Source organism: Macaca thibetana, chromosome 6 (genome assembly GCF_024542745.1).
Source record: "Macaca thibetana thibetana isolate TM-01 chromosome 6, ASM2454274v1, whole genome shotgun sequence".
In the NCBI taxonomy this organism is placed as follows: domain Eukaryota; kingdom Metazoa; phylum Chordata; class Mammalia; order Primates; family Cercopithecidae; genus Macaca; species Macaca thibetana.
Window position 1 is genome coordinate 139,510,226 of NC_065583.1, and position 23,388 is coordinate 139,533,613.

Sequence of the window (23,388 nt, forward strand, 5' to 3'; positions counted from 1 at the left end):
CTATCTTTTCCCCCAATAATTTCATCATTCGTCTCTGATCCTTTTTAAAAGTTCCTGGGTCTGAGGGTGTTATACATTTTGACTCAAGAACTTACCATCTGGGAAACAAGTTATGCACTGAGAATCCCCAAAGGACAGGCCATATGTATGTACTTCCTTGCACTTAAATACTAACATATTTTTCACAATTAAGTTGGTCTGGAGTTTCTTGTGGTTAAATCCAGGCCCATTCATGTTTCAATCTGGCTAAGTCTAGGCTATACATATGACTAAGGACTTAATTTCTCCATTTTTATCTATTTAAGGTCACTTTGGCTGGGCGCGGTGGCTCACGCCTGTAATCCCAGCACTTTGGGAGGCTGAGGCGGGCGGATCACGAGGTCAGGAGATCGAGACCATCCTGGCTAACACGGTGAAACCCCATCTCTACTAAAAAATACAAAAAATTAGCCGGGCGCGGTGGCGGGCACCTGTAGTCCCAGCTGCTCGGGACAGGAGCATGGCGTGAACCCGGGAGGCGGAGCTTGCAGTGAGCCAAGATCACACCACTGCACTCCAGTCTGGACCACAGACTCCGTCTCAAAAAAAAAAAAAAAAAAAAAAAAAAGAAAAGAAAAGATCACTTTATACTTTAAAATTACTGGTTTTGCTAAATCTGACTGTATTTCCTAATAGGTTGAAATAAAATTTTGATACATTCTCAGAATCTTCAGGAATGTTTAAGCTATTTTCAGAGGGCATAAACTAAAAACCATTACTTTAAAGACCAGTATTTATTATTTATTTGCCAATGTTGGATTCCCACTATTTGATTATTTTTATGCTAACTTCTCAGGTAAACAATAATGATTTAATGGACAGATGGATGTCACACCAATGGCACAGCAATGTATTCAAATGTTACAAATACATCCATAGTGCTATGTGATTGCTTTAGAAATACCACAGTATTTCTTACGGGATAGAACAAAAAAATACAACAACGAAGCAGGCACCACTTCTCCCAAGTGTGTAACATGGGGAAAAACCCAATAATGCCCAAGTCTGTCAGTGTAAGATGTAAGAAAATATATTTATTTTTTCCATGACAATACTATGATAAAATTGTTAAATACATGCATGTTTTAAAAACAGACATAAGTAACATCTTTAGAGTTAACAGCCAAGCATACTAGTTTTACATTTATGGTGTTTTAGTAATAGATTACTTATTTTCTATGTTTTTGCTATAATGTTTTCCAAAAGATACAGTAACTAAATTCTGAAATTATACAATGATATAAAGTGTCCAAATTTCCCATTCTAACAGCAATTTAATATCCAAATTTTCACAAGGCAGGAAATACTTCAGTTATCATCTAAGTGGAGTTGTTTTATTCCATATTACTCTCAGAATTCTGTGAATCAGACTGAATCACACACACATACTTCGTCTACAGTTTTCTTCCTGTATATGTGTATTTAAATGTTTCCTTATACAATTAAACATGATTTTAGGTACAACACATCACAACTGATCATTCACCTTAAAAAAAAAAAGCATCTGTAGTGGTAACATTTCAAGAAATGAAAAAGGGAACAGTTTGGGATCCGCAGTTTCTCCCTATCTTCTTTCAGCGACATTTACAAGCACTTGACCAAACAAAAATTAGTAAACAGTTACTAGTATTTATAAAAAACTTAAAATATTTAACATATAATACTCACTTTAAAAAAACATTCATTCTACAAACAATCTTATAAAAGACAGAAACTTATATCTGTTCACAGTATGTGTATTTTGTAAACAGTAATTCACTATAATGCAATTTTGAAAGTAAAAACAGGTGATTTCCTAGTGTTATAAGGACCTTGACTTATGGCCAGCTAATGAAAGAGAAGAAAACTTAACATTCTTACTGGGAAAGTTAAGTATTTTGAGCATCAATCACATAATACCTACACCTCTGCAACAATGAAAGGCTTCTTTTTCGTGTTGTCTCCTGCTACTCACAATGTTATTTATATTTTTCCTAAATATTATGTTGGAAGGAAAAATTAAATGGAAGGAACCACTAGTTTATGATATATTAGAAAAAATGGGAAAAAGTATTTGGAATCAAACTGGGAGAAGAATGTTTAACAAAAATTGTATGAAAACCATTATTTAGTGTTCTTTTCTATGATCAATTGCAAAAACACTAATGTTAAACCTAACAGTTAACTTTTCCATGTTACAAATGAAAATTGTATTACCACCTAGAGATATTTTGATCTTTTATAATACACTACTGGAATGTTTAGGAAAATAGTTCAGAAGTTGAAAGTTACCCATTTAAAATGGAATAATTCTAAACGAAAGTACACTTTAAATGTGTAAGGAAATTCAACAACTTAAGTGAGCCATTCAATCTGGTGTGCAAAGTATTTTAGTCTTATGTGCAACACACAGGATCTATGTTGTTAGCTTTTTTTTTTTTTTAAAGTTTTGATTGGTTACTGTAAAGGCAATCTTAGAAGACACCTGTAAATATAATATAAATCAATTTTCTTATCAAGTAGACATTTTCTCCACTCACATCTCTTAGTTTTTGGGGTATTCAGTCCCAGCAACCAAAAAAAAATGTAAATTATTAATATTTTGTTTCTGGTTAATGTTCAATCAGTTTTTCTTTTATAAGAGCTTTTGATTTATTGTTCTATGGTTCTTTAGCTAGGCACTTATACATAAAAACATTCAGAGTTTCCCCTTAACACACTACTTTTAATTCTCATGAAAATGTTGCACAGTTAGAATTTGTCTTGCATAGATAAATTCTGTTTATAACATGGACTCTGATAATCCAAATATTAATATTCCTAATATAGGGAAAAATAAGCACCATTCATGGCTAAAAATAATAGAATCCTGTCATAACCCAATATCGTAAGGATCTGGATATATTCTAGACCAAATCACACTCCCTGAAACATTACCATGTACAATAAAGCCTGACATATCAGCCAACTAATTGAATGCTATCCTTAATCCTTTACATTGGCACTAAAAATAGTTCATCTGTAATAAGCATGAATGTGACCATGTAATAATTAACAGCATAACTGAAAAGGAATAAAAAATCTAACCACCATAGCAAAATAAGGGGTTTAAGTGTTATTAATGGCCCTGGTACATAATCCATAAAGATATAAATGAACCAAACTCAAGCCAAGTTAATTTCCAATGATATTCTAAGGCTAAGTCTAAAAGATGAACGTTCTGTAACTTTGGCCATAAATCATTTTCTTCTATGAAAATTTTCTTCTAGAATAAATAAGATGGGCATGACAGCATGAAACTTCATTTCAGCAGGAAATAAAGACTTAAAATAGATGCTTTCAAGAAAAAGTTTATCAAGAGAATGAGTTCTGAATTAGTTAACCTCACACATGGACACACTGTTGGGCAGAACACACGCTGGCTGGTACAAACATGCCCCAGTTGCATACCCATCAAATAAGAAGGAAGTATGAACATTTAAAATTATGGAGAAATAAATATCTAGTGATAACAGGCATGAGCCCTTCCTCAGTTTTCATTCAAACCATGCAGTCACTTCCAAAGTAGATTTGAATCTTTGAGTCAATAGTCTCAGATCTACACAACCTAGATTTTGATGTGTATCGCCCTTCAGGAAAATTCTGTTGAATCTGTGACACTCTGGGATAGGACTCCGTCAAGAAAATTAGTTACTGAGCTTTCACAATGTGTCTAGTTTTTGTAGCTAATAATCCCCCATTTTACTCTGAGATGCCCAATTTTACACTTTCAAAATACGAAAAAAGGCATTTCATAAAATGCACACAAATTTTAACACAATTCAAAATAGAGAATAGCAAAAATAACCTTAGAACAAACAAACAAAAAATTTTTTATCAGATTATATACCTGAGCGATAGAAAACTTTGAGATAATGTTTTCAAAATATTGACATGTTAATGAATATTTTACTTTCAAAATACCATAAAATTGATTTTAAATTCCCTTTGGAAGAAAACATTCCCTGGTCTCCTTCATTAAATTACAAATAATTACCCAAATACAAAAAGGACTTGTAATGCTTGTTAAATATGGACGGCATGAAGACAATTAAGAAACTACAGGACTTATTTCCAACAAGAATACAATGTGCATGAAGTTTTGAAAATGTGACTTTTTACCACAGTTTCTGAGAGTGTAATAGTACTAAATGTTCTAAATGTAATCTTTCAGATCCATGAGCCGTGAAAGTAATGCTGGTTTGGAAAATGAGGTTGATACTTCCTCTCTTAAACTTCTCAATGAATGGCTGCTTCTGTTTCTAGGCTGCAGGAACAAAGCACCTCTATCACATAAGCACATAAACACACAACTCAACTATCCAGACACTCAGGGCCACAGTCTCAAATCCAGGGCTGCATAAATTCAACAAGCTGATGACCTAGATTGCACACATGTGCTAATCTATGCACTATATGATTCACGAGTTCATCTAATGTTAAAAGTCTAGCTAAGTCTTTAATAATGTAATATTAAATATTATTTATTTAAAATGGTCACTCATAAATGAGCCCCATAATGACCTCCATTCCTTGGAAGGGAAGCTGGAGTTGAAACTGGCTTGTAAGTGAATTGACTCATAAGAGAGGTAAAAATATGTCTTACATGAATTACTATCCCACAGATATGATGGAACATAATGCTAGTTTGACATTTAGATTTTTCTAACCAATGACTGGGCTTTCACTGAAGAGGAAAAGAGGGATTTCTCAATTATTTTCCTAGTCAGTAAGGGATGGAGAGAACACATCTAGCTCTGCCTCTAACTAGTCCTTAATTGTCGCTTCCAAGGGAGAAGCCACAAATCTAACTGGACAGAGCACAATCAGTATGACAACACCTTGTAAATGCAGGCATGCAACCAGCATTGACAAACAGTGCACATTTACCAGTGTCTCAGACAACTGGACATGCGACTAATCTCTCCTTCCCACTTCCCTCTCCTCTTCCCGTGTTGTTGCTCTCCCTACACACACAGGTGGAGTGGGAGGAGAGGTAATATCCTGGGATCTGCACAAGGGTCTAGCTGTCTTCAATTCAATGAGGAAAAAGAAGGAAAACCGCTTTGGCCTCAGACACAAACCACACTCTTTTAAGCATACAGCAACCTATAAGGAGCTTGCCCAGACTTAATAGTGTTACTCTGCTTCTCATTAAGCTAGTGATCCTTGTGTATGAAACTCCAGAAGTAGGGGAAAGGTGAGTGATATTCTGCACTTCTTTCATACAGAAAAAACAGTGAAGTCTTGCAGAGAACGAAAGGACTTAAGAGCCCCAGTGATATTCATCATTAGCCAAACAAATGAGTCGTTATATAGGTTAGAAAGGGCCCTGGATCCAGATGGTCACAGTTGAAATGCATATATATTGACAGACAAAGATCAAACAATCTCTTCTGGCCTTTTCTGGTTATCTCAGGTTAGTGTCGTTTAGAGCAATAAACGTTTACTGTAGCCAACGCCTATCCTTGTCCTGGAGAGATAAAGTATGGGATTGATATATTTCAACAGGGAACAAGGCAGGAGTTGAGGGCAAGCAGACTATGGTAACAGCAAAATTTGGCAGGGAGAGAAGGCAGCCCTAGATCTCATGTCTGGGGTGGAAGCTAAGGGAAGGAGCCAAAGAGGATACAAAGGAAGACAAGAGAACACTATTTAGGGATGGCTCTGATTGGATATATTTTTCATTACTGAACATTTCTATGAACTATTATATAGTTTTAATATACTATGTATGTACAAAATGAATTGCATTTCACTCCAAATTTCCACAGATCATAAAGCTCAGAAATTTAGCTGAATCCTAGCAGTTAAAATCAGGATTCATACACAGAGAACGTAAATAGATTTTGTCCCTTGTCACTCTGGCTTTTTTCCACAACATGGTTTTTAAAAATATACAATATGAGCTTCAAAAAAATTAACTGATCCATTATTTGTAAATACATTACAGAACCTCAGATGACAAAAACCAAAAAACCAAACAAAAAAGGCATATCTTATTTGGACACTTAAAATTTTCAAGTACTTTTGCCTTAACTATGAAAAGGTAAAATACACAGGCAACCTGAGGGCAAGGAAAATACAACATACACTTTTTAGTTTTTCCTTCTGCTTTTCCAAGAACCACAATCACTCCAGACATCGCTTATGAGAAAGAAGGGTGGGCAGAGGATGCTGTGCTGAAGGCACCCAACTACGCACAGCTCACCAAGCAATTGCTACACCTGCAACACAGGCATGCCCGTGGATTCAGATCGGTTTATGACAGTTACTAAGAAATAGCCCTTGGGTAACTGTTCCTGTAAGAAGCATTCTCTCTTTAGTTTTATATTTAAAAATGTGAGTACTGGATCAGATAATCTGGCATGATGAAAAGACTCATAAGCAGGAGGACATCCACTAGGAGGTGTCAAAGATCACCACTGCCTGGGTAGCCAGGCTCAATGGCATGGTCTCCTCAGGAGGAACGAAACCCAATCAGAATACAGACAGCTAATGCTGCTAGATATTGCTTAGTAGTCATCTCACATAGTAAATCACTGGAATTATATGCTTATGAATAATATTGAATTTGTTCATATAAAGCTGTCACTATCACAAAATAAAATGATTTAAAAGAAACATGGGTCTATAGTCTTAGAAATGTAAATCTTAAATATCAGGGCAACCAACTGAAATAATGGAAGCAAGCATAAAAGCTAAAAAATAATGAAAAGGCTTGCAAAACCTATCACAGCAAGAAAACATGATTATGATTTGGGCTGGTCAGTGTCACACTTGTTTTCAAAGTTTGTACCCCTGAGACAACTGTTTGATAACCATTATACAGTAGGCACAGAAATCAGCATATTTTATCAAACAAAACACTAAATCACTGTCGCTACATCAAAAATTATATTAATTTTGGTGAATGCTGTGGATAGAGGAGAATAATCTTAGAAGTTTTTAAATCTGTGCTTGGTTTTCATCTAGAAAGGAGTAAACGTCAGGCAAATAAACATCACCTGTTACTTGGACATTTTCTCCCTGGCCTGCAAATCCACTTGCAATTCCACCAAGTATACATATGAGAAAACCACAAACAACAGAACAGAAAACAGTTGCGGCGGGATTTGTTTTACATGTACGTACAAGTAGGTATTAGCCTTGAAATGCTTCCTGAAGGTAGAGTACATGAGAATTCTTTGGCTTGATCACAAAGAGCTCCAAATCTTGAATTTTGTGGATTGAGGATTCTGAGTCACTATACTTTGGCTTTTAGACTACATTAAAAGCACATGAACACTTTTAGTGTAACTTAACATGTAGTGAAGTTCACCTCCTAACAATACTTCACAGGATCTCTCCAAGAATGCCCAGTGCTGATGTAGCAACACTAGCAATAAGAGCTTATTGAGATGGCCGACTGAAGTGACACACTGACACTGTTAATCGTTTGGTTTGTTCTGAAAAAAGTTTGTAAAGGACCACCCTCCTCCATTAGATTTAGGAGAGTCTTCATCTTTAGGAGGAATCAAAAATTGTCGGGAATTAATGGAGCATGGACTTCCAAATGAGACAATCTCACTGTTGCTGTCTATGGATCTAGGAGAGTCTGGAGACACTAAATTCCATGTATTTACATTGGCCTGAGGTCTGTAACCCGCAGTTTTCTCTAAGTCCTCTTCTGCAGCTATATCTTCCACAGTAGAATTAACGGGGAGGTGCATCTGTGGTTTATAGCCTGCCCCTCCTACAGGGTCATTTTCTTGTTCTTCTTCTGGTTTTGCTTGAGGCTGATACATCGACTGAACATCAATGTAAATGACCTGTGCAGTCCCTCCAGCTTCATCTGCTGCTGGGTTTGGTATTTCTTCCTCAATGATGGGTGGACAATAGGACACAACCACATGGTTTTCAGGCTCTGCATCAGAGCGATCTTCAGGACGCTCAGCTACTGGCGAAATTATTTCTGTATCTTCTATTTTAGGAAACGCTGATCGAGTTTCTAGAACCTCAACATTATTTGGGGTACAAGGATTCATTTCCAATGTCTTAAGACCACTGCTTCCCTAGAAATAAATTTAAAAATGGTGATTAAAAATAGCACTAAATGCTACTGCAATGCTCCTCCTACAAACAGGGGCACCTTTTTCCCCAAATCTGCTTGTAAACAGGTGCCTCTACTACTCTGCATTTCACACTACAGCAGAGCCACTTTTTTCTTCCGTATCAGTTTTTCCTTGTTATTAATATTTGTGGGAGAAAAAAGAGCACGGTATAATTTAAAATTAATAATTTTAGAAACTGGGATGTTTCAAAGTATACTATCTTCCCAACACTTTTTACTTAGAATGACATTTGCATGTTAAAAACTTTTCACAAAAGATTAAAAAAACAAGCCAACATGTCAAAGATAAATATAAGAAAATAAAAGATTACCTCACAGACACTCTTTTGAAACTGTAACGCTTTACAGTTTTCTGGATTTGGAATATCAGGGTAGAAGGTTTCTTTAATCCTTTAATAAAAAATTATTAAAGTAAATTTAATAGTTTTAAGATTATTAGATAATAAGTTAATAAATCATTAGGCTTATTTTGAAGTATTTATGAATCCGTTAATGAACATCTGAGATTCAAATGGAAGCTCTTTCGTGTGATCATTCACTAGAGCTGTCTATACAACGCACTGAGAGGTTCCAATTTGAAAACCATAAACAGGGCTGGGCGCGGTGGCTCACGCCTGTAATCCCAGCACTTTGGGAGGCTGAGGCAGGCAGATCACAAGGTCAGGAGATCGAGACCATCCTGGCTAACATGGTGAAACCCCATCTCTACTAAATATACAAAAAATTAGCTGGGCGTGGTGGCAGGCTCCTGTAGTCCCAGCTACTCGGGAGGCTGAGGCAGGAGAATGGCGTGAACCCGGGAGGCGGAGCCTGCAGTGAGCAGAGATCGCGCCACTGCACTCCAGCCTGGGTGACAGAGCGAGACTCTATCCCCCCCCCCCAAAAAAAGAAAACCATAAACAGTAATTCAATTTCTAGAACTACCATACCCATGTATCTCATGAAAATGGAAAGCAAATAATTAAAATAGTGGTTGTGCCATCTAGTCCAAAGGATCTGGACTATGGAAGAACAGCTGTGATCCCATGGCACTGCTTTACCGAGGTGGTTACAAAGGTGATCATAAAGGTGATAACTACGTGTCATGAGTACACTGCAGGCTGTGCTAAGAAAAAGGCTACTAATCTTGAACAAAAACTAAATGCAGCCAAAAATGAGATCTGCCTTTACCAAGGTGGGTTACTGAGGTGGTCATAAAGGTGACAGCCACGTGTCATGAACACATTGCAGGCTGTGCTAAGAAAAAGGCTATTAATCTTGACTAAAAACTAAATGCAACCAAAAATGAGATTTGCTCAGTGTCCTAGTCCTATCATATTTTTATATTTACGGCTACTAAAAAGAACTGTATTACTTGAAATTCCTACAGAAAAAATAACTTTGTTAATGTGAGTTTGAAACGCTGTAACTTCTAAACTCCCTTCTTATTTTGTCTTTTTTTTTTTTTTTTTTTTTTTTTTTTTTTTGAGACAGAGTCTTGCTCTGTTGCTAGGCTGGGGTACAGTGGCACAATCTTGGCTCACCGCAACCTCCAACTCCCTGGTTCAAGCGATTCTCTTGCCTCAGCCTCCTGAGTAGCTGGGATTACAGGCATGTGCCACCACACCCAGCTACTTTTTTGTATTTTTAGTAGAGACAGGGTTTCACCATGTTGGCCAGGATGGTCTTGATCTCCTGACCTCTTGATCCGCCTGCCTTGGCCTCCCAGAGTGCTGGGATTACAGGTGTGAGCCACTGCACCCGGCCTAACAGTTGTTTGTAAAATGTGACTTTTGGTAATGAGAATATGGTTACCAAAATAGACTATTCTATAGTTCTACAACTATTACTATTTTGATTTATAAGCCAAGATTGCTAAAATATGTTCTCTTGTCATAAATGATGTCATTTTTAAGGCCGGTGAGGACTGGTCTAAGCATGAATGCAGTCACTGGCTCCATATCCAGCCCGGACAGCTCCTGCCAGGTAAGCATGAATGCAGCCACTGGCCCCATACCCAGCCAGGAGAGCTCCTGCCAGGTAACCACACACATGGCCCTCTCTCCCATGGAGCCCCCACTGACTTCACCTCACCTCACGTCACTCATTCCTGCTTCACCAGGCACACAGCTCCTCTCACTTTCTCTGAAGGTTTTAACTCCTTCCAATTTCAGGGCCCTCAAAGAAACAATTCTCTGTCTGTAACATTCTTTTGCCTCTCCTTACCCTTTGGAACTCTCCCACAGACCGGCCGTGACTAGCAGTGGCCGACCAGCTCCCAGGACGTAGCCCCCTGCTGGTCTCCTCAGGGTACCTGGTTCAGTCTTCCTAGCACCCACTCACACTCTGCAAGCACATCTTTGCTGGATGTCTATGGTTTACTGTCCCTCTTCCCACACTGTGCTCCAAGTCTGTAAGAACCATGGCTTGTTTTGTGCACCACAATATTTCCCCCTTCACATGGAAGAGGTCATTCATATTTGTTGAATAAATGAGCAAATGATCAAAATGATAGGTCACCAGGGCAAGTGAGATCTTAATCATTAAATCATGTTTAATCTTGTAGATAGCTATTGCCGTATTTCAGCCTATAAATATTTTTTATAATAATAACTGCTATGACTTTAAATTATTAGGAAAAACAGTAGAAAAAAATTTACACATTGACTCTATTAAGACCTTTAAATAATATGTCATGTTTAATATTAAATTCAACATTAATTCTAATTAAAACTTTTTTTACTAACTTATTACAACAAAAAAGATATACTTAATACATAAACTAATCTTACAAATCTTATAATCATGCCCTTAAGAAGAAAAGAGCAAGAGTAAATGCAGAAACCATTACCATTCTCGCTTCCGATAACAAAGGATACTTGTCACCACTCCAACAATGACAGCCACTGCCACTGGGATGAGAATGGCAATAATTAATCCCACAGCTGAAATGAGAGTATTACAAATATTAAAATCACCATTTTTAGTGTGAAGTACAGAATAGATTTATGTTAGAAGATATTTAGGTTGGTAGATTATTTAGGAAAAAAACAAAATTAACTGCTGCAGGGACACTGAAAAACTATTATAATCTAACCTTCAGGTATTGTGATGATTTTTACGCAAATACTTAAACTCTTTCAAGTAGGGTTTCTCAATCTTGAAACTTTTGACATTTTAGGCCAGACAGATCTTCACTAGAGGATCGGGGGAGACAGTCCTGTACGCTACTGGAAGTTTAAGAGCGCCCGTGGCCTCTCACCGCTAGATACCAGTAGTATGCCCCAGTTATGACAACGAAAAATGATACCAGACAGTGCCAAGTATCTCGTAGGTGACAAAATCACCCTCCGTTGAGAATCACTGCTTTAGAGAACCATATCCTCATGGCTCTTTATTTAAGAGCTGTGTCTGAACTCTCCAACTCAGGGGTAGAGGATAAGCCCATGATCCAAGTAAAGTTCTTTACTGCAGAAAGACAGTCAAGGCCATCACTGTTCTTGTCTCTCAAATTTATGAGTGTTGTGCTTTACAAAAAAATTAAGAACATCTTCACTTTTCCCTAGACACGTGAGAAATCACAGAATAGCTGGAGCAAAACATTTTTAATCACTGACCGTTAGATAAATTCAATATGACTTTAGACCTCTAGACTTCAGATGTATCCCAAATTCATTAATTTATTAGGTACTCATTTGGAAATAACTTCAAATAACTGACAAGAATGAACATAAAGTAATCTTATAGCTTTTTAACCCTTCCCTCCACCAGCCAAAAAATGCAACAAAATGTGAATGTTTTTTAGAAAGGGTGGGGAGGGGTTCCTACATAAACCAAGAATCACTAGGAACACTACGCATGCAGGATGGAAAGCACCTCAACAGCAACCCGAAACTTACAATTTTCCTTTGTCACCACGTACATACTCTTCTCTGGGCCCACTCCACCATCTGTATAGGCTCGCAAGACCAGGTGGTAACTTGTTTTACCTTGAAGGTCAGCAATTCTCAGTGTCTTCTGGGATATGTCAGTAATATTCTTAACCTTTATGTCAGAACGACCTATTTTTAAAATGAAGTATGTTAGCACTAATCTCTAACCCGTTTTAAATGCATGGTTACCTACACCTGTCTCACTAACTGCCCTTCTAAGTGGGTCTAGCTGCAGCCATCCCAGCCAAGGACTCTGGAGCTGCCACTACCTTGTTCAAACTCTACCCCCATGCCAGTCAGTAGCTGTATGACATGGGCCCGTTATTTAAACCACTCTCAACTGGAGTTTTTCTACTTATGAAATAGAACATCACGACTTAAGCTGTGTGAAGTTTTCACACACATTCTCTAGCATAATGCCTGGCATATAGCAGGCAATCAGTAAAAGTCCCCTTTCTGCTACTAAAAGCATGAAAACTACCACAACCAAAACCCACTTAGGCTGAGCCTTCCCATGAGTGAGAGTGAAAGATGGGATGAAGCAAATGTGCAAATCAATAGAGATGACTCCAAACCACTTAGAAAAAGGATCAGTGTGATGGGAACTCTCAAATGAGACTAGTGAGAAATCCTTTGAGTTATAACTTCAAAAGGAAGAGTGAGGAATCATTTGAACTACTCTTTTATTTTTAAAAATTTAACCAGAATAATGCAGGACAATAGGTTAAAAAATTAACTAGTACTAAATGGTTAATAACAAAAAGTGACAGTTCTCTACCAGCTCCTCCTCTCGCCCCCTACAACCACTGTAAAAGTCATGTAATCAGTTTCTTTGGGTATTTACCTCCATATTCCAAAGTAGCAAACTTAGAGAGATGTGACTTTTAACTATTAGACCTTATCTACACATACTTTATAAGGGCAGATAAAGATAGAGCTCTTTTACACTACCATCACCCTTTCCCCCACCACATCATTCATATAGAAACATCAGAACATTTGATGAATTCAGTTTGGATTACTATGATTATATAAATATGAGTTAATGCTAAGACAAACTGCTTGGTGTGATAATGTTTCCTTTCTTGTTTTCCCATTGTTATAACTGCTTTTTCCCTCATTTGCTTGATTTTCTATATACCAATCAGTAATTCTTCCCATATCCTCCAATGTACACTCAGTAAGATTTTCCATGTGGTCAAACACAACAAAATCCCAGCTCCACATCTTCTCTGCTCTCCCCTCCACCCATCCCCTGCCTCCTGCACTAGACTGGATGCCTTCTGGGCTGCGGCTCTCCTAGAGCTCCCTGCTCTCTCCCCTGTGGCTTCCTGGGTTGGCCTCACTTCATTTCCTCATTAGGATGCACTCTTCTAGTAGCTTCTTGAGAAAAGCAACATGGGGGAAGTAAATATTTGCAGCCTTGCATGTGCAAAATGTCTGCATTTTAATCTCACTTTGGTTGACAGACTGGTGGAGTATCAAATTTTAGACTGAAAATAATTTTCATTCTGTATTTTGAAGAGACTTCTGTGGTACCTTCTAGTATCTGGAGTATTGCTGGGCTGTCTGTTGCCATTATTATTCCTGATTCCTTGCACATGACCTGCTTGTCTCTGATCATTTCTTTACACGTTAGCTGCTCGGAAAATTCATAATGACATACCTTGGCATAGATCTTTTTTCTATTTATTTTGCTGTGTGTTTAATGAATTCTTTCACTCTATATACAGTAGTCCTCCGTTTTCCTCAGAGAATAACTGTAACAATATACTGTAATAAAAATTATGTAAATATGGTCTCTCTCTTTCTTAAAGTATCTTATTGTACTGAACTCATCTATTTTCAGACTGCGTTTCGCCAGGGGTAACTGAAATGGCAGAAAGTGAAACCATGGAAAGTGAAACTGCAGAGAAGTGGATCTGCTTGTAGTTAGACCCTTCAGTTCTAAGGAACTTTCTTCAATTGATCCCTCCATTCAGACCAGATTGATCCTCACCACTTGGCCTCCAAGGCCTGGTCTGGCAGGTACTGGAGAAGTTCCTTCTCGACAATGCCTGACTGCCCACATAGATTTCACAATCCTCCACTCATTTAAGTCATTTGCCCCACTTCCACCCACAAATTTCTGAATCTTCTTTTTTGGGGTTGTTTTGCCTCTTCTGTTCTCTCCTTGTGGCTTTATTAGAGTTTGGGATTTTTTCCCCTTCTTTATGCTAACTTTAGTGATCAATCTACCATGTCTTACTGGAAATCTAGATGCTAGAATTTTAACTGTTTCAAGTGTAAAATTTCCAAGCATGTGAGGCAAGTCACACTAGACTGGGGATGTTTGTGGAATTTGATATTTAGGATGTCCCTCATTCACCAGCAACCATGAAGGTTCAGGCAATGCAGAACCTGGGGACGGAAGGGGAGGCACACACTTCCTGCAGCTGCTCTGGGGAGTGGCTGAGACAGTGCCCGGCCAGCACCGCCATGCCGTGGCAGAGTTCTCTATTTCTCAGACAGGCATTAAATAATTAAAATGATTTCTTTCTGAGGAGAGGCCAACCAGGGAAATGAAAGCTCTCAAACTGAAAAGATGATATGCTTGTGTTATGCAGCTATAGGAAACATCTGATTCTCTGCAGAAATATAATGAAAGGAAAAGCCAGAAATCTGTACAATTTTGTATTTGTAAATCTGAGAATTCTCTAAAGTCTTTGGATGTACACTTGCCAATTTCCAAGGATTGTCTGTACTTTTTAATAAATCCCCAATCAAGTCATTAAGTTTTCCAGCTTATCAAGGACACGGCTAAGTAAAATGCTAATAGGCCAATGGTTTTTGTCCAATTACAACTGAGGATCTGAAGCTAACTCTTTGGATTCCTGAGTTTTTCTCCTCCACTGTTATAAGTACAAGATTTCTTTTTGGCAGTAAACTTCATAAGATGCCTTGTTATGGATTATGTAAGGATCTAATAAGAGATGGTTTCTGTCCTATGAGGCTTATAATCAAAGGCTTCAGAATAAATGATTTAAATGATTTCTGAAAGACTATGCATGTCAATTATTGCATATTAAAATCTTAAGACTCTTATATTCATAGAATTACTGCCTTTTCATTTCTCTATCTTTCAGATAGTTTTGAAAACCAGTACTAAACTACTGAGCAGGACTTTCTTTTCCTTTTTTTTTCTGTTGTGGTTAAAGAGAAACTTGTAAGAAACACTATCCTCGTGCTATCAGTTTACTTACCTGATTCTAAAACCCTCATCTTTGATGTGTCTCTTTCTCCTTTTCCAAAGTAAAACAAATATCCTCTTAAAAAGCCTCTAAGTTCTTCCACAGGAATGTCTTCCCATTTTACTAATATCGAATCTGCAGAAGTATCCTCAACAGTAAAATTTGGTGCAACAGTGGGAGCTGTAAAAGGAAAAAGTCAATTGCTAAAGGGGAGTGTACGAATACAGAGTAATACAGTAATGTTTCCTGAGCTTTCTAGCCTCAAAAATAATTCAACTTGGAATTAAAACTTTATTTAATCATAAACTTGGAGAGAGATAATCACAAATGCTTTTTTTGTGAAGCTTACATACTAATAACCATAGACAAAAATATTTTTAGGAACAAAGGTAGAACTTACAATATCACTTTCAGACAAAATATGTATCTAGGGAAGCAATCTATGCAAAATCTTTCTGAGGCTATTCAGATAGACTTTATTTGTATTTCCCATCTTTACTGATAGTCCTGAAGAAGTTTTAACAGTTTTTTAAACTTGTAAAAGTACTAATTACATATTTTTGACATCAAGTTCAGATTTAATTTTCTTGAGGACAAGAGCAAAATTGTGAAATATAAACATTCAACAAATGATTTCAGAGTAAGCAGGCCCAGTGCAGTGGCTGATGCCTGTAATCCCAGCACTTTAGGTGGCTGAGGTGGGAGGATCGTTTGAGCCCAGGAATTTGAGATCAGCCTGGGCAACATAGTGAAACTTCATCTCCACACATACACACACAAATTAGCTGAGCATGGTGGCATGCACCTGTAGTCCCAGCTACCCAGGAGGCTGAGGTGGGAGGATCACCTGAGCCCAGGAGGTTGAGACTGAAGTGAGCCATGATCTTGCCACCACTGCACTCTAGCCTGGGTGACAGAGTAAGACGTTCTCTCAAAAAAAAAAAAAAAAAAAAAAAAAAAAAGGAAAAGGAAAAGGAGGAGAAAAAAGTAGAATCAAATACTTTTTATCAAATTATTTTTCCTTCCTTGAACTAAACATCTTATTTTTAGAATTCAATCATACTATTGTTGCCAATTTATAATTTCTCATGTTACTCTGAACTCTTAAAAATAAGTACCCATTTAACTTACCCAATTCTTCTATATATCCAATCATGGAGCGTAATAATTGATATCCTTGATTTCTGCACCCATACAGGAAAAAATTATATCTTACACCTGGTCGAAACTGATCTATAGGATGAACACATCAGCAAACTTTCATAAATAAATTACTATGAATATCTATTTTAGAAATATCAAATTTATAACATACTCTAAAATTTCCAAAGCTAATTTTAAAGATGTTTTATTTAAAAATACATATTTTAAAGATTAGTATTCAGAATGAAAACTGACTAAACAAAAATTGTATTTACTTCTATTAACAAAAAGTTTAGTAATATAAGATGGGATTGCCTTGGAGAGAACAACGATGATTAAGGGTTACATTTTGTTCCTTTTTCCAGGAAGAAACATCACTGCTTGATTTTTTTTTTTTTTTTTTTTTTTTTTTGAGACAGAGTCTCGCTCTGTCGCCCAGGCTGGAGTGCAGTGCTGCAATCTTAGCTCACTGCAACTTTCGCCTCCCGGGTTCAAGTGATTCTCCTGCCTCAGCCTCCCGAGTAGCTGGGATTACAGGTGCCTGCCACTGCATCTGGCTAATTTTTGTATTTTTAGTAGAGACGGGGTTTCACCATCTTGGCCAGGCTGGTCTTGAACTCCTGACCTCGTGATCCACCCACCTTGGCTTCCCAAAGTGCTGGCAACTGCTGGATTTTAAGGAACAAAATGTAAGTCTAAATCAACTTCCTGGGTCAGTTCACTAAGCCATTCATTCCAGGTCTACATTATGCTTCTATAAATCCCTTCCCTACATAGTGTTATTTCTGAGTTGGAAAAAACAAACCCACTGCTCTCTCCTCTCGTTCCAAGAAGCAGAATTAAAAGTTGCACTCTGCCTTGAAGCTTCACTGTTAAAGGAACTGGGTCTTAGAGTTTGTTCCTCTTTATAGCATCACCATTAAGTGTCTTTGGGTGAGTTAACTCTACAAGATATAGAGGTGCTTTGAATTAACTCCACAGGACACAGAGGTACTTCCTATTGAAGTACCTTAACTTAAACTCAAAAGGCTCCTTTTAAATGTCTCCTGAATACAATGCAATGTGTGCAATGTGAGCAACACAGACATGCACAAAACAAAATGTCAAGCATGCAGACACTTGCGGAGTGGTGGGGAAGACAGATGAACAAGGGTGACCATAACAGTGTGTTATATTAGAGGTATGTATCAGATTCCACGGAATCGTAAGTGAGGGGCCAAATGAGTCTAGAAAGATCAGAAATAGCTACCATAAGGGCCATCTGAATAAGGCCTTGAAGGGCACTGAGATGGTCATCAGTGGTGGTTGAGAAAGAAGAAAATGCCGGGGTTGCGGAGGTGGATTGGCGGCATATGGCATTGCATTTAATTTGCAGAATGCAATTATTCTGGTGTGGTTAAAGCATTAGTTCTCCAATCAAGTGCCCATAACACACCAGTGGCCTGCAGGCTCCAATGTGAGACAGTAGTCAATTTCTAAAATCACACAACCCAAGAAAAACTGAATCAACTTGTCTAAAACTTTTAACTTTTCTTCTTGCAATGATTTTCCTTAAACGTTTGCTATGTGCTGGCACGTCCTAAATACGTATTAATGCAACTCAAGCTCAGACAATTGTGTTTAGTTTTGTAACATTTTTCTTTGGAGAAAGGTATGCTTGAGGTTATGATTTTATACTGCATGTACATCTGTAAATCTGTACCTCTTTTTATATTAAATTTATTAATATTTTATAGGGCTCTGACACTTTAAAAAAAAGAGCCTGAGAAGGTTAGAGCATTAGAAATGTGCGAAGGTCAAAAAAGAGAGCAGACAGCTTAATGAGTAGACAAGGGGATGAGGGAGGAATAAAAGGTGTGCCTACTATGTGTCACTTGCTGTTCCAGAAGCTCAGCAGTAAATAAAAGACAATATTCCCAGCCTCTTGAAGCTTTGAATAACTTTGAATTTGAACCCGGGTTCTATCACATAATAATTTTGTGACCTTGGAAAAGTCACCTAACTTCTCTGAGTTTTTGTTTTCTCAAACTTTGTGTCTTTGTTCAATTGAGTTGGCACAGAAAGTTCTCCTCCCACAATCATCGCCGGGCAGCTTCTCCATATCCTGCAAGTCTCAGCTAAAACTTAAATGGGTAGATACTCCATTTATATCCACTCCAGCCTACCCCAGTTCATCCTGATTATTCTAAAAGCCCAGGTGAGAAATGACAGACTGGAACCGTGTAAGGCTCATTCAGCTCCATGGGAGGGGATGCAAGGGAAGGTGCAGGAAAGAGAAGGGTAGCAAGTGCCTGGGCCCTTGAAAAGGGAAGTGCACTGTAAGAAAGGATAAAGGGAACAACTCAGGAAGATCATTACCACTTCAGCCAATTATATATTTGGAGGAGTTTGGCTGTATTCCAAGTAGAACTGGAAAATAATCTGAACTCATATGTGATAATCCAATGAATGGGACCCATCCTCATCATTTGACAGAGAAACAGTAAGCAAGTAGAAAGTGTTCCCTGAGAGAGAGGTAAGGAGTAGGCTGCTTGCTCTTCTGCACTTCCCTAACATGCAAGGGAGGCAGGAGACGGGAATGATCAAGAAGCATCACTACTGACAGGCTACAGGGTCCAGAAATCCCATGGGGACAGGCAGGATACACTCCCATCCTGCCAGGAAAAAAAGATGATATTGGAGAGAGGGCTCTAATGCCTAAGGACAAGGCTGGATTAGCCTGTAGGTTATTAAATACTGCTCTGGGGCTAAACTTCTCAGGCTGCATCCCATTGAGGGCCACTCAACTGCAGCTCACAAGCTCCTGAGCATTAGGCTCATGGAACACAAGGCCTCCCACCCACACTGTGCTCAGTCCTGCTGATGCCCCCTTGCCCTGCATCAGGGAAAGTGGTGAGGGGTTCACGGCCTTTCTGCTCAGTCTCTCCCTAACCTCGGTAACCTGGGCCCTGGGCAAACAAGGCGAAGGCCCTTCTGTGAGACCAGGTTACCGTTCTGTAGTCTTCTTTTTTCATGAACATTTATTTATTCATGTTGCTAAATTTTCCACATAACTTTTAATGTTACTTAACATTCCATTTTACAGGTGTACCATCATTTACTCATTCCCTTATTTGCTATTTGGGTTTTTAATTTTTCACGATTATCAATAATATTGCCGTGAACATTCTTAGATTAAATCTGTGTTGTTCTCTGATTATTTCTAAGAGTAAATTTCTAGACGAGTAATTACCAGATCAAAGGGTTTGGATCCTTCCACATGCTGCCACAACTGCCCCCCACTCCCAGGAAAATCAAACCTATTCACACCCACCCAGCAGGAAAGAGAGTCACTTCACTGCGCCTAGTCCCACGTGTTGCCTTTTAAAAATATTTTGTAGAACTTAATTAAGAGATACTAATTCAGCTTACCAGATTCGATTACAGTTTCAGTGCTGTTTGAGGGGACTTTTCTCCAGTCCATAAGGCATGGTTCCGACCGAGACGAGTTACACCACTTAATGACGTAGTCACAAGTCATGTTGGGGTCGTAATGCCAGGTGAGGAGAATGCCCTTTCCCATCCCAACAACTTGCTCTATTTTGAGATCATCTTCAATAAGAAAGGAAGATATTTTACTGGCATTAAAAACAATAATATAAGGCAAACCTCATAAAAATGGACGTGAGTTAGAAAAATCACTTCACTGTGAAGAAATTATAAAATAGTACTCAAACTAGATAAACTTTCAGCAAAGATTAGAAGTGTTGCTCTGTTATTTTTATTGCAACAACTGTAGCACTTACCTGTATATATAGATTAACATAGCAGGTGAAAGAAAGTGATTTTTTAAAAGCACCTAGGATCAGGTAATAACATATTGGGGCTAAGACATCAAGATCAAGGCCCAGGAAGGATGCAGCTAAGGGCACTGGCTGGGATGGGAGACTGGGGAGTGGACAGTGGACAGTCTGAAGCCCTCCTCTCATCACCCACCAGGAATGTGTGCAGAGAACAGGCGGGGCCCAGCACAGTGTGCAGAGTAGGCACTCAACGAACTTGTGGAAACAGTAGACGAACTAGCCCCCTTTCTTTCTTTCAAGGAAGACTGTGGCCCCAGAGGTGGGCTGAAGCGGTTGTCTGGCTGACCAGGGGCGGGGTGGGGGCAAGGGAGAAAGCTGTGGAGACACCCAGAGGCTATGAGGTGGGATGGCTGACGTGGGCACTGAGAAGGAGAAGCCTGCACAGCGTCCTAGGAGATACCAAGGGCAAGGGGCAAAGGCTGAGGGCAGACACAGGAGTGGAGGCCCTGGCAAGGTTTCCTTTCCCTATCTTGCCAGATCTTGGCCTAGGTAAGAAGTGGAACCCCAGGCTTGGGGAGAAGAATTGGGGTGGGAGATAGGGCAGTGTGGTCAAAAGGGAGAAGGAAATTTCCCACTGTGACAGGAGAAAAGTAGTAGTTTTTATAACTGATTTGTATTTAATGGTTCAGTAAAAACAAACATAGAAAGGTTTTTGGTTATTTCTAAGAACAAAGGTTTAGACAAGTAATTGTCTCAGGAGCCAGATGCTCAGGAGGCTGCAAACTGTAGGTGAGTGGCCCTTGACGGGATGCAGCCACGGCAGAGTATTTAATCACCCACAGGCTACAAAAAGGGTTCAGTAAAACCAACACAGACATTTCCCACTGTAACAGGAGAAACTAAGTAATAGCTATAACTGATTTATATTTAAGGGTTCAGTAAAAACAAACATGAAAAGGTTTTTTGAACAAAATGTGCATTCACAAAGCAACTACTACTAAATGCAAGACAACAATTTGGCTTAGAATATAGAACACTTCAGACATAACAGCTTTTTTTGCTCAACGTGATTAAAAAGCCACAGTGTAAACCTGAGTTGAGGCTGCAGAGCCTCCCTCCAGTCGCGATATCCTCAAGAAATGAGGATTTGTTCTGGGGCTTCAGAAAGTGTCTGAAAGCTGATGACAGAATTGCTAGTTCTGTAAATTACCATTTTCTAAGGGATACACAGAAAAGGTAGGATTATGCTTCCTGAATAAAAAGATAACATAGCTATTGCCTAGAATTGTGAGAGCAACGAAATACATAACCTAAATCAGTATGTTATCTTCTTATGGATGTTCACATCTCTGTCTCCTTCATTTTTTATTTTGTTATTTTTGCCAGGCCAAAATGAAGAAGCCATTATTCCAAGCCCCACCTCCCAGCATCTGCCACAACCCCTGGGCATCTCCAGCAGCACTGCTGCCTAGGCTCTGTATCTCTGAAATGCACTTTGTTTTCCCCCTTCCTTCCTCCAAATTCTCCTATGACTGACTCAAAGAGAACAAAGAAGCAGTCAAGTAACAAGCAATAAGAAACAGCCTCAAACTGGAGTTGGAAAGCTACTTAGAGGACCCTAACTGGACCAATTTCTCTTCCTCTAGAAGCTGTGGTTATAGAAAGGCGCTCCCATAGCAGGCAAGACAGAAAGGTGGGTAGGCAGAAAATGACTGGGGCACAGAGATCAGTGGAAGAAGAGGCGGACGTGGCCGTTTAAAGCTCGTAACTCTCAAAGTTGTCAAGAGATAGAAGCTGGGAAGAACGTATTAATCACTGGATATCTATAAAATTTAAAGAGAGGTGCTAAATTTTAAGAATTACACCACAGTTGTTTTTCTAAAGCCTATACTGAAGATCTAATTTATACCTTAAGAAGACTTTTTTTAATCCATAATTTCTATTAATAAGGAATTTCTTACCAAAAAAGGTGCTAATTAAAATAAGTGCTTTTTTCTCCTGCCCAACAATTTGCAAAACAGTCTAGCTGACCTAAAATAAACTTTCCTAGTCTTGGGGAAGTGTCTTGGAGAAGTGCCTGAATGTCATTTGAATAAACTGTTAAAATATTTCTTCCTAAAAATACTATCCACCACTGTACCTCTCCAATATTATCCACTATAGTTACTGAGTACAGTAATGATTGTATCCCTCAGTGCACATGCTTCAAGTCAATACTAATTACTTCTCTCTCAATGAACTGTAGACATCAATCTGCTCATTCTGCCTTCTATGTCAGCAGCAACAAGGTATACGAGAAGAATGCTGACATGACAAAAGAGCAAGTAACATCAGACATTCCTTACTTTAGTTTCCTGTTCTTATATACCACACCATCTCAAGCACTCACCATTTGGAATTTCCATACTCGCTATTTTGGAAGGTGGTGACGAGCCCACAGAATTTTTAGCCACCACGCTGATGATGTAGTCATTCTTATCAAGCTGTATCTCTGCTTTGTGCTGAGGATCAGGGATTTCAGAAAGGGACTGTGTTTCCTCATCTGATGAACATGACACATTGTAGGAAAGTATTTTTCCATTAGCTTCATTAATGGGTAAAGGCTATGAAAAACAGACAAATTGTTACAAAAACCTGCAAAAGGTGACTATGACTAGGCAAGGTAATTGGGTTTAAACTGGATGGTATATTAACAATAACAAGGTTGGCCAGGCGTGGTGACTCACACCTGTAATTCCAGCACTTAGGCCAAGGCAGGTGGATCACTTGAAGTCAGGAGCTCGAGACCAGCCTGGCCAACATGGTGAAACCCTGTCTCTCCCAAAAATACTAAAACTAGCCAGGTGTGGTGGTGAGCGCCTGTAATCCCAGCTACTTAAGAGGCTGAGGCAGGACAATCACTTGAACCCAGGAGGTGGAGGTTGCAGTGAGCCAAGATCGTGCCACTGTATTCTAGTCTGGGCAACAGAGTAAGACTCCATCTCAAAAACAAAAAACAACTAGTTACAAGGTAATATCAGAAAAGATGAAGCTGGCCGAGTGCGGTGGCTCACGCCTGTAATCCCAGCACTTTGGGAGGCCAAGGCGGGTGGATCATGAGGTCAGGAGTTCGAGACCAGCCTGACAAACATGATGAAACCCTGTCTCTACTA

The 23,388-nt window shown here is 38.8% G+C and overlaps 1 protein-coding gene across 5 annotated transcripts in view; it reads right to left on the reverse strand.

The window, feature by feature from the left end:
* Positions 1-1,053: 1,053 nt before the first annotated feature.
* LIFR (LIF receptor subunit alpha) overlaps positions 1,054-23,388 on the reverse strand; it is a 114,404-nt gene continuing 92,069 nt past the window's right edge. For 4 of the 5 annotated variants that reach the window (XM_050795111.1, XM_050795112.1, XM_050795113.1 and 1 more), the window contains exons 13-20: positions 22,626-22,839; positions 19,866-20,045; positions 16,443-16,544; positions 15,324-15,491; positions 12,049-12,210; positions 11,001-11,094; positions 8,482-8,560; positions 1,054-8,111 (exon numbers count right to left, since the gene is read on the reverse strand). In XM_050795111.1, coding sequence (XP_050651068.1) covers positions 7,488-8,111; positions 8,482-8,560; positions 11,001-11,094; positions 12,049-12,210; positions 15,324-15,491; positions 16,443-16,544; positions 19,866-20,045; positions 22,626-22,839 — 1,623 coding nt within the window. In that variant the 3' untranslated portion in view covers positions 1,054-7,487. The remainder of the gene's footprint in view (positions 8,112-8,481; positions 8,561-11,000; positions 11,095-12,048; positions 12,211-15,323; positions 15,492-16,442; positions 16,545-19,865; positions 20,046-22,625; positions 22,840-23,388) is intronic. The other variant, XM_050795116.1, reaches the window with a different exon arrangement.